Raw genomic sequence first — 12570 nt, forward strand, 5'->3', positions numbered from 1 at the left:
TTGCTTTGTTCATCTTTCCCTCGATCCTGACTAGTCTCCCAATCCCTGACGCTGAAAAACATTGCCACACCATGCTCCACCGTAGGGATAGTGCCAGGTTTCCTCCAGACATGATGCTTGTCATTCAGGCCAAAGATTTTCAATCTTGGTTTCATCAGACCAGAGAATCTTGCTTCTCATGGTCTGAGAGTCTGTTAGGTTCCTTTTGGCAAACTCCAAGCGGGCTGTCATGTGCTTTTTACTGAGGAGTGGCTTCCGTCTGGCCACTCTACCATAATGGCCTGATTGGTGGAGTCCGGCAGAGATGGCTGTCCTTCTGGAAGGTTCTCCCATCTCCACAGAGGAACTCTGGAGCTCTGTCAGAGTGACCATCGGGTTCTTGGTCACCTCCCTGACCAAGGTCCTTCTCCCCCATTTGCTCAGTTTCACCTGGCAGTCAGCTCTAGGAAGAGTCTTGGTGGTTCCAAACTCCTTCCATTTAAGAATGATGGAGGTCACTGTCTTCTTGGGGACCTTCAATGCTGCAGAATGATGGAGGTCACTGTGTTCTTGGGGACCTTCAATGCTGCAGAATGATGGAGGTCAGTGTGTTCTTGGGGACCTTCAATGCTGCAGAATGATGGAGGTCACTGTGTTCTTGGGGACCTTCAATGCTGCAGAATGATGGAGGTCACTGTGTTCTTGGGGACCTTCAATGCTGCAGAATGATGGAGGTCACTGTGTTCTTGGGGACCTTCAATGCTGCAGAATGATGGTGGTCACTGTGTTCTTGGGGACCTTCAATACTGCAGAATGATGGAGGTCACTGTGTTCTTGGGGACCTTCAATGCTGCAGAATGATGGAGGTCACTGTCTTCTTGGGGACCTTCAATGCTGCAGACATTTTTTGTTACCCTTCCCTAGATCTGTGCCTCGACACATTCCTGTCTTGGAGCTCTACGGCTCAATTCCTTCAACCTCATGGCTTGATTTTTTCTCTGACATACACAGTCAACTAGAGAGGTGTGTGCCTTTGCAAATCATGTCCAATCAATTGAATTTACCAAATGTAGATTCCAATCAAGTTGTAGTAACATCTCAAGGATGATCAATGGAAACAGGATGCACCTGAGCTCAATTTCGAGTCGCATAGAAAAGGGTCTGAATACTTATGTAAATAAGGTATTTATTTTTAATACATTTGCAAAAATGCCATTATGGGGTATTGTGTGTAGATTGATGAGGAAATCTATTTATTTTTTATTATTAAAAAATTTAAATAATAATTACCCCCTTTTTCTTCCCAATTTCGTGGTATCCAATTGGTAGTTACAGTCTTGTTTCATCGCTGCAACTCCCGTACGGACTCGGGAAAGGCAAAGGTCGAGAGCCGGGCGTCCCCTGAAACACAACCCACCCAAGCCACACTGCTTCTTGACACCATGCCCACCTAACCCGGAAGCCAGTCACACCAATGTGTCGGAAGAAGCATCGTACGGCGACCGATTCTGGACTCGAACCCAGAACCTCTAGTGGCACAGCTAGACATTCTGTCGCAGACTTTTGCTGCTAACTTTGTGCGACAGCAAGCCTTTTCCTTTTGGACAGAAATTGCAAGAATATGGAGAGTTATGAAGTTGCGAAAACTGAAAACTGTAACGTAACAGAGTGTAGAAAAACAACAAATGCTAAAAAGTTAACATTTGAAACAGTGGCTAGGTAAACAAAACCAAAGCATGGCTTGCTGTCATAACTTGTCCATAGACTGCTGACATGGTGAGCAAACCAAAATGTAATTTTGTAACTTGGATGAACTTTAACATTGAGTGTGGGGGGATAAAATAAAAATCTCTTAATAGCAGGAACAGCACCATTTAGTGGTCAGAACCTGGTAATATCAGGGTGTAGGATGGGACATAAACATAACAACTTCAATTACCCATTTCTCTGAACTGGGGGAAAAAAACATCACCAAATTCAGATTTATTTACATAGGATGAAGAAATAATACTCCCAAGCCGCAGTTCCATACTACTTGTCAGACACAGAGAACTGATACTGTACACTCATTGGTAGGATTAGCGTGTGGTGTGGGGGTCCGTGGGAGGCTTTTGACCATTCTTTGGAATCCTAATGTCTAATTCATTGTTAGATTTTTTTTGGTGTCCAGATCAGATGTTATGTACTATATTGATTGAATATTATTATTGAATATTATTGAATTTGGGTATAATCAATTAGCTTTATTTCTCAGAGATCGATTATTTTTTCAATAAAATAATTCTGCAGGAATGCTAATCTTATCTGTTTCGAAGTACAAAAACGATGTCAGAACAATCTGAGAGGGTGGGTGTCATGGCTTGAGGAAATAACATGGACCCGAGAGTGAAGGAGAGAGCACAAGCAAGCAAGAGAGAGAGAAAGCTAGGGAAGGAGAAAAAGAATGAGAAAGAAAGGGTGCGGATGGAGGAAGCAAAGGAGAGTGGGACAGCAAAAGGAGAACAAGAAAGGGAGATGGAGGGAGAAAGTGAGACAGAAAGGAGAAAGTGAGACAGAAAGGAGAGAGAGAAAAAGGACAGAGGAGACAGGAAACATGGAACAGAGAGAGACAGAGGACAGAAGAGACAGGAAATATGGAACAGAGAGAGACAGAGGACAGAAGAGACAGGAAACATGGAACAGAGACAGACATAGAGGACAGAAGAGACAGGAAACATGGAACAGAGACAGACAGAGGACAGAAGAGACAGGAAACATGGAACAGAGAGACATAGAGGACAGAAGAGACAGGAAACATGGAACAGAGACAGACATAGAGGAGAGGGGAAAACAGAAAGAGAAAGGGAGGAAAGCACACAGAGAGAGAGAGAGAGAGAGAGAGAGAGAGAGAGAGAGAGAGAGACAGATAGGTAGACAGAGAGATGTATGTGTTGGCCAGGTAGACAGATAGAGAGATGTATGTGTCAGCCAGGTAGACAGATAGAGAGATGTATGTGTCAGCCAGGTAGACAGATAGAGAGATGTATCTGTCAGCCAGGTAGACAGATAGAGAGATGTATCTGTCAGCCAGGTAGACAGATAGAGAGATGTATGTGTTAGCCAGGTAGACAGATAGAGAGATGTATCTGTCAGCCAGGTAGACAGATAGAGAGATGTATGTGTTAGCCAGGTAGACAGATAGAGAGATGTATCTGTCGGCCAGGTAGACAGATAGAGAGATGTATCTGTCGGCCAGGTAGACAGATAGAGAGATGTATGTGTCGGCCAGGTTGAGGTATAAAGATGTACACTGCATGGCCAAAAGTATGTGGATACCTGCTCGTTGAATATCTCATTCCAAAACCATGGGCATTCATATGGAGTTGTTCCCCCCCTTGCTGCTATAACAGCCTCCACTCTTCTGGTAAGGCTTTCCACTAGATGGTGGAACATTGCTGCTGGGACTTGCTTCCATTCAGCCACAAGAGCATTAGTGAATGGTGAACTTGTGCGAATGGCTGCTCTTGTGCTGACGTTACTTCCAGAGGCAGTTTGGACCTCGGTAGTGAGTGTTGCAACTGAGGACAGACCATTTTTTACATGGTCCCGTTCTGTGACCTTGTGTGGCCTACCACTTTGCGGCCTGAGCCATTTCTGGCCCTAGATGTTCCCACTTCACAATAACAGCACTTACAGTTGACCGGGGCAGCTCTAGCAGGGCAGCAATTTGACAAACTGACTTGTTGGAAAGGTGGCTTTCTATGACAGTGACACATTGAAAGGCACTGAGCTCTTCAGTACTGGCTATTCTACTGCCGATGTTTGTCTATGGAGATTGCATGGCTGTGTGCTTGATTATATACACCTATCAGCAACGGGTGTGGCTGAAATACCTGAATCCACTCATTTGAAGGGGTGTGCATATACTTTTGGCCATGTCATGTATTTGTCAGCCAGGTAGACAGACAGATGTATTTCTTACCTGGCGTCAGCCTCACTGTAGTACTCTCTGGCTACGATGTCCTCAAACAACTCCCCTCCAGTCACCCTGCAAACCAATCAGAGATGAGCTCATTAGCCAATCAGAGAGCTCAGTCGGGGGGGCACCTCTCGCTCCGGCTCGCTTCACCAGGACCCCCGTCAACCCTCCTCTCTCACTCTCTCTCTCTGTATCTCTCTCATACCCCCGTCCCAGCCGTTACCATGGAAACTAAAGCTAGTATGGCTAACGGGCTGAACCTCGGGTGAAGGGAGAACAGTGGTGTGTATTATATGAGAGGATAGAGGGAAGAAAGAGATTTAAAGAGGTGGAGGAGATGAATAACTTACAAGTCAAACAGGAGGTAGTGGAATCCTTCCTCTGATATACTGTCATGTAGACGGACTGAAAGAGAGAGAGAGAGACAGAGAGAGAGAGACAGAGAGAGAGAGAGAGAGAGAAAGACAGAGAGAGAGAGACAGAGAGAGAGAGAGAGAGAGAGAGAGAGAGACAGAGAGCGAGAACGAGAGACAGAGAGAGAGAGAGAGAGAGAGAGACAGAGAGCGAGAACGAGAGACAGAGAGAGAGAGAGAGAGAGAGAGAGACAGAGAGCGAGAACGAGAGACAGAGAGAGAGAGAGAGAGAGAGAGACAGAGAGCGAGAACGAGAGACAGAGAGAGAGAGAGAAGCCATGGGAGGTCAAATCAAATCTCTACACATTCACATTTATTAATTTACTGTAGCAGACATTCTTTTTCAGTGTCAATCGGTGCATTCAACTAAAGTAGCTAAAACAACCACATATCATGATCAATGCAAGGAAAAACATTTAAAAAAATAGACGCTCTGATTTCCAACACATCATGGCATTTAAATTAAAGTGAACAAGTGTATAAGGGAAGTAGTTTGGAGGTGGGGTGCTGCAGAAAATATATATCGTCCTCTAACACAGGACTAGTAAAGACCCAGTACTTCTGTGATTTTTGAAAAACTAAATATATTTGAGAACTTGAGTCCAGCATTTGTAACTTGAGTCTGATAATTATCTGTACAAAACACTTAATCTGATAATACATGTGTAATATAAAAATACTTGCTTGATGTATGTTTCTTTAAATACTTTGCAAATGCAACTTATTTCTATGTGAAAACTGAACCGGTCTGTTCAGTAAACTCTCTTATCCAGAGCAACTCACAGTAGTGAGTGTATACATTTACATACTTTTCCCACATGGGAATCGAACCCACAACCCTGGCATGCTCTACCAACTGAGCCACATCATCATATCACATAACCACAAACCACTTGATGTCTCAATGTACTCCGTTAATGTCTTGTATTGTTTTATCTCCATGGTGATAGAAAGTCTACAGGTACTAACCTAGATGACCAGCCTATGTACAACACAGTAATATACATTTACATTAAGTGGTTTGCAAGGATGGTAAATTAATACTGCACAAAAAGTGGTTGTTTTCCATTTTATTTTATCAAGAAAAATATTTGATTTGATGTGGATGTGTTGTGTCTTTGCCCATAACTTCGCACCTTTTGATGTAAATGTTTAAAAACAGTGTTTTGTTCTTTTCTGGATTCCATTAGAATGACATCACAGAGAAAGGGACAGGGTTTTGTTCTTTCTGGATTCCATTAGAATGACATCACAGAGAAAGGGACAGGGTTTTGTTCTTTCTGGATTCCATTAGAATGACATCACAGAGAAAGGAACAGGGTTTTGTTCTATCTGGATTCCATTAGAATGACATCACAGAGAAAGGGACAGGGTTTTGTTCTATCTGGATTCCATTAGAATGACATCACAGAGAGAGGGACAGGGCTTTGTTCTATCTGGATTCCATTAGAATGACATCACAGAGAAAGGGACAGGGTTCTGTTCTATCTGGATTCCATTAGAATGACATCACAGAGAAAGGGACAGGGTTCTGTTCTATCTGGATTCCATTAGAATGACATCACAGAGAAAGGGACAGGGTTCTGTTCTATCTGGATTCCATTAGAATGACATCACAGAGAAAGGGACAGGGTTCTGTTCTATCTGGATTCCATTAGAATGACATCACAGAGAAAGGGACAGGGTTCTGTTCTATCTGGATTCCATTAGAATGACATCACAGAGAAAGGGACAGGGTTCTGTTCTATCTAGATTCCATTAGAATGACATCACAGAGAAAGGGACAGGGTTTTGTTCTATCTAGATTCCATTAGAATGACATCACAGAGAAAGGAACAGGGTTTTGTTCTTTCTGGATTCCATTAGAATGACTTCATAGAGAAAGGGACAGGGTTCTGTTCTGTCTGGATTCCATTAGAATGACATCACAGAGAAAGGGACAGGGTTCTGTTCTGTCTGGATTCCATTAGAATTACATCACAGAGAAAGGGACAGGGTTGTGTTCTATCTGGATTCCATTAGAATGACATCACAGAGAAAGGGACAGGGTTCTGTTCTATCTGGATTCCATTAGAATGACATCACAGAGAAAGGGACAGGGTTCTGTTCTTTCTGGATTCCATTAGAATGACAACACAGAGAAAGGGCCAAGGTTCTGTTCTTTCTGGATTCCATTAGAATGACATCACAGAGAAAGGGACAGGGTTTTGTTCTATCTAGATTCCATTAGAATGACATCACAGAGAAAGGGACAGGGTTTTGTTCTATCTAGATTCCATTAGAATGACATCACAGAGAAAGGGACAGGGTTTTGTTCTATCTAGATTCCATTAGAATGACATCACAGAGAAAGGGACAGGGTTTTGTTCTTTCTGGATTCCATTAGAATGACATCACAGAGAAAGGGACAGGGTTCTGTTCTGTCTGGATTCCATTAGAATTACATCACAGAGAAAGGGACAGGGTTGTGTTCTATCTGGATTCCATTAGAATGACATCACAGAGAAAGAGACAGGGTTTTGTTCTATCTGGATTCCATTAGAATGACATCACAGAGAAAGGGACAGGGTTTTGTTCTATCTGGATTCCATTAGAATGACATCACAGAGAAAGGGACCGGGTTTTGTTCTATCTGGATTCCATTAGAATGACATCACAGAGAAAGGGACAGGGTTTTGTTCTATCTGGATTCCATTAGAATGACATCACAGAGAAAGGGACATGGTTCTGTTCTATCTGGATTCCATTAGAATGACATCACAGAGAAAGGGACAGGGAAACAACTCTTACAATTCCAACTATGGAATCTTGCAAGATACTGTTCTTAATTGTACAACTATCTTTATTGACAAAGCAGAGATGCTGAAAAAAGAATGCGGGTCGCGGTACAGATGTGTGTTCACTAACACCAGTAAAGGTCAAAGTGCAGATTTAACAGGGGCTGTTGCTGCATCCTGAGCAAATCAAATCCAAATCTATTTATTGGTCACATACACATGGTTAACAGATGTTATTGGTCACATACACATGGTTAGCAGATGTTATTGGTCACATACACATGGTTAGCAGATGTTATTGGTCACATACACATGGTTAGCAGATGTTATTGGTCACATACACATGGTTAGCAGATGTTATTGGTCACAGACACATGGTTAGCAGATGTTATTGGTCACATACACATGGTTAGCAGATGTTATTGGTCACATACACATGGTTAGCAGATGTTATTGGTCACATACACATGGTTAGCAGATGTTATTGGTCACATACACATGGTTAGCAGATGTTATTGGTCACATACACATGGTTAGCAGATGTTATTGGTCACATACACATGGTTAGCAGATGTTATTGGTCACATACACATGGTTAGCAGATGTTATTGGTCACATACACATGGTTAGCAGATGTTATTGGTCACATACACATGGTTAGCAGATGTTATTGGTCACAGACACATGGTTAGCAGATGTTATTGGTCACATACACATGGTTAGCAGATGTTAATGGGAGTGTCGCGAAATGCTTGTGCTTCTAGTTCCGACAGTGCAGTAATATCTAACAAGTAATATAACCTAAGAATTCCACAACAACTACATTAAACACACAAGTGTAAAGGAATGAATACGAATATGTACATAAAAATATATGAATGAGTGATGCCGAACGGCATAGGCAAGATGCAGTAGATGGTATAGAGTACAGTATATATGAGATGAGTAATGTAGGGTATGAAAACATTATATAAAGTGGCATTGTTTAAAGTGGCTAGTGATACATTACATCAAGATGGCAAGATGCAGTAGATGGTATAGAGTACAGCATACACATATGAGATGAGTAATGTAGGTTAAGTAAACATTATATAATATAAAGTGGCTAGTGATAAATTGAATACATGAATTTTTCCATTATTAAAGTGGCTGGAGTTGAGTCGGTATGTTGTTAGCAGCCACTCAATGTTAGTGATGGCTGTTTAACAGTCTGATGGCCTTCAGATAGAAGCTGTTTTTCAGTCTCTCGGTCTCTGCTTTGATGCACCTGTACTGACCTCGCCTTCTGGATGATAGCGGGGTGAACAGGCAGTGGCTCGGGTGGTTGTTGTCCTTGATAATCTTTTTGGTCTTCCTGTGACATCGGGTGGTGTAGGTGTCCTGGAGGGCAGGTAGTTTGCCCCCGGTGATGCGTTGTGCAGACCTCACTACCCTCTGGAGAGCCTTACGGTTAATGGGCGGAGCAGCTGCCGTACTAGGTGGTGATACAGCCCGACAGGATGCTCTTGATTGTGCATCTGTAAAAGTTTGTGAGTGTTTTTGGTGACAAGCTGAATTTCTTCAGCCTCCTGAGTTTGAAGAGGAGCTGCTGCGCCTTCTTCACAACGCTGTCTGTGTGGGTGGACCATTTCAGTTTGTCCGTGATGTGTACGCAGAGGAACTTGAAACTTTCCACCCTCTCCACTACTGTCCCGTCGATGTGGATAGGGGGGTGCTCCCTCTGCTGTTTCCTGAAGTCCACGATCATCTCCTTTGTTGTGTTGACGTTGAGTGTGAGGTTATTTTCCTGACACCACACTCCGAGGGCCCTCACCTCCTCCCTGTAGGCCGTCTCGTCGTTATTGGTAATCAAGCCTACCACTGTAGTGTCGTCTGCAAACTTGATGATTGAGTTGGAGGCGTGTATGGCCACGCAGTCGTGGGTGAACAGGGAGTACAGGAGAGGGCTGAGAACACAGCCTTGTGGGGACCCAGTGTTGAGGAATAGTGGGGTGGAGATGTTGTTACCTACCCTCACCACCTGGGGGCGGCCCGTCAGGAAGTCCAGTACCCAGGGTCTCAAGCTTAATGACGAGTTTGGAGTGTACTATGGTTAAATGCTGAGCTGTAGTCGATGAACAGCATTCTTACATAGGTATTCCTCTTGTCCAGATGGGATAGGGCAGTGTGCAGTGTGATGGCGATTGCGTCGTCTGTGGACGTATTGGGGCGGTAAGCAAATTGGAGTGGGTCTAGGGTGTCAGGTAGGGTGGAGGTGATATGGTCCTTGACTAGTCTCTCAAAGCACTTCATGATGACGGAAGTGAGTGCTACAGGGTGGTAGTCATTTAGCTCAGTTACCTTAGCTTTTTTGGGAACAGGAACAATGGTGGCCCTCTTGAAGCATGTGGGGACAGCAGACTGGGATAAGGATTGATTGAATATGTCCGTAAACACACCAGCCAGCTGGTCTGTGCATGCTCTGAGGACGCGGCTAGGGATGCCGTCTGGGCCTGCAGCCTTGCGAGGGTTAACACGTTTAAATGTTTTACTCATGTTGGCTGCAGTGACGGAGAGCCCGCAGGTTTTGGTATCGGGCTGTGTGAGTGGCACTGTCTTGTCCTCAAAGCGAGCAAAGAAGTTGTTTAGTCTGTCTGGGAGCAAGGCATCGTGATCTGCGACGGGGCTGGTTTTTCTTTTGTAGTCCGTGATTGACTGTAGACCCTACCTCTCGTGTCTGAGCCGTTGAATTGCGACTTTGTCTCTGTACTGAAGCTTAGCTTGTTTGATTGCCTTGCAGAGGGAATAGCTACACTGTTTGTATTCGGTCATGTTTCCGGACACTTGCCCTGATTAAAAGCAGTGGTTCGCATGTTCAGTTTTGTGTGAATGCTGCCATCAATCATGGTTTCTGGTTGGGGAATCTTTTAATAGATGATGTGGGTACAACATCACCGATGCACTTGTTAATAAACTAGCTCACCGAATCAGCGTATTCGTCAATGTTGTTGTTCGCCGCAATGCGGAACATATCCCAGTCCACGTGATCGAAGCAATCTTGATTGGTCGGACCAGCGTTGAACAGACCTAAACATGGGTGCTTCCTGTTTAAGTTTCTGTCTATAGGCTGGGAACAACAAAATTGAGTCGTGGTCAGCTTTTCCGAAGGGAGTGCGGGGGAGGGCCTTATATGCGTCGCGGAAGTTAGAATAACAGTGGTCTAGGGTTTTGCCAGCCTTGGTAGCACAATCAATTTGCTGATCGAATTTGGGGAGCCTTGTTTTCAGATTAGCACCGCTACGTCCCGCGTCTATGAATAAGGCTCAGAGAAACAGAGGAAGAGGAGAGCTTCTTTGACACTAGATCTGACGGACAGACAAGAGCTGTATGTTCTGGTGATAACAGATAAAAAAGAGATGTATGTTCTGGTGATAACAAGGGATAGATAATAATAAAATGAACAAGCAACAAGAAGAAGTGGGAACAATCAGGTAGTGTGAATACTGGAAAATCATTAGGAGGCAAAAACTCCACGCCATGCATAGAAACATTAACAAGCATGACAACGGAAGGATACATCTAAACGCACCGAGGCCAGACCCTGGATACTGAGCACGATACTCAATGTGGAATAGTCAAACAAGACAGAGATATCAAAACAAACTTGGTGCCGCCTTATAGATTGAAGATTGAAGCTGCAGACTTTATGGTGCAGCACATAGATTTCAATCGATATATTGATACAGATGTAGGATATTAATTTGAGCCAGTTTGCTACAGCAGAAAATAATCCTGCAGCAGCAGGAAATGTGAATTATTATGTGGATTATAATTAATGAAAAACGTTGTTTCATTAACATTTTTCGTTAGTGCAAATTAAAAAAAAAACATTTTTAAAACTCAAAAACACTACAAGTTTGCATTTCCTGCTGTGCCAGAAAAGTCTCAGCAACAAAAGAGTGATCAAATTAAGATCCTACATCTGTATATATTAGATAGAAGATTGACAAGGCAGACTTAAGGTTATAATGCAGCATAGGCAGGTGTCATTGAGGCATAGGCAGGTGTCATTGAGGCATAGGCAGGTGTCATTGCGTTTGTGCGTTGTTTAGTTGAGAAAGACTCACCGATATTGGAGTGCTTGAGCAGGCGACAGATACGGGCCTCTCTCTCTAATTTCTGGTGGTCTGAGGAGGTAGAGAGACAGATGGAGAGATATTAGAGGTAGAGAGACAGATGGAGAGATATTAGTGGTAGAGAGACACATGGAGAGATATTAGTGGTAAAGACACATGGAGAGATATTAGTGGTAGAGAGACACATGGAGAGATATTAGTGGTAGAGAGACACATGGAGAGATATTAGTGGTAGAGAGACACATGGAGAGATATTAGTGGTAGAGAGACACATGGAGAGATATTAGTGGTAGAGAGACACATGGAGAGATATTAGTGGTAGAGAGACACATGGAGAGATATTAGTGGTAGAGAGACACATGGAGAGATATTAGTGGTAGAGAGACACATGGAGAGATAGTGGTAGAGAGACACATGGAGAGATATTAGTGGTAGAGAGACACATGGAGAGATATTAGTGGTAGAGAGACACATGGAGAGATATTAGTGGTAGAGAGACACATGGAGAGATATTAGAGATATAGAGACACATGGAGAGATATTAGTGGTAGAGAGACAGATGGATAGATATTTGGGATATGTACAGGGGTGATATAGGCTCTGCATTTTGAAGTGGTCAGACCCCTTCTCCAAATAGTGTCCCTTTGCGATGGGGTGAGAGAGGTGTTCAGGTCACACTCCCATGCAATCTGAATAGGGGAATAGTGGCCCATTGTGATGCTAACTGATTGGGGGAATAGTGACCCATTGTGATGCTAACTGATTGGGGGAATAGTGACCCATTGTGATGCTAACTGAATTGGGGTATAGTGACCCATCGTGATGCTAACTGAATGGGGGAATATGTGTTTAGGATGGAAAAAAACAATGGCCTATAAATGCTTGATCAGTTCCTGTCGAGGATCAGTTCCTGTCGAGGAGGCAGCTTTCCTGAGGTTCTGATCTAACTCTGTTCCAGAGGCCGAGTCAGCATTCTCCATTTTACCAACCTTGTATATGTCTTAAGCTGTAGTTATGCTAAACATGAAGAATCGCTCAAACCAAAATCTGCCTTTAACAATCTGACCAATAGATGAAATACCGTGGTTATGCCAGAGTCTACTATTCAAAGTGTTTCCCCCAGCTGTAAACATGGGGTTATGCCAGAGTCTACTATTCAAAGTGTTTCCCCCAGCTGTAAACATGGGGTTATGCCAGAGTCTACTATTCAAAGTGTTTCCCCCAGCTGTACACATGGGGTTATGCCAGTCTACTATTCAAAGTGTTTCCCCCAGCTGTAAACATGGGGTTATGCCAGAGTCTACTATTCAAAGTGTTTCCCCCAGCTG

At 43.5% G+C, this 12570-nt stretch overlaps 1 protein-coding gene across 12 annotated transcripts in view; it reads right to left on the reverse strand.

Moving 5' to 3' along the window:
• LOC115121963 (calcium/calmodulin-dependent protein kinase type II subunit beta-like) overlaps window positions 1–12570 on the reverse strand; it is a 150917-nt gene that overhangs the window by 107624 nt on the left and 30723 nt on the right. For all 12 annotated transcript variants that reach the window (XM_065026835.1, XM_065026829.1, XM_065026832.1 and 9 more), the window contains exons 3-5: window positions 11234–11293; window positions 4288–4342; window positions 3941–4006 (exon numbers count right to left, since the gene is read on the reverse strand). In XM_065026835.1, coding sequence (XP_064882907.1) covers window positions 3941–4006; window positions 4288–4342; window positions 11234–11293 — 181 coding nt within the window. The remainder of the gene's footprint in view (window positions 1–3940; window positions 4007–4287; window positions 4343–11233; window positions 11294–12570) is intronic.

Source organism: Oncorhynchus nerka, linkage group LG13, assembly GCF_034236695.1.
Source record: "Oncorhynchus nerka isolate Pitt River linkage group LG13, Oner_Uvic_2.0, whole genome shotgun sequence".
NCBI classification, from domain to species: Eukaryota; Metazoa; Chordata; class Actinopteri; order Salmoniformes; family Salmonidae; genus Oncorhynchus; species Oncorhynchus nerka.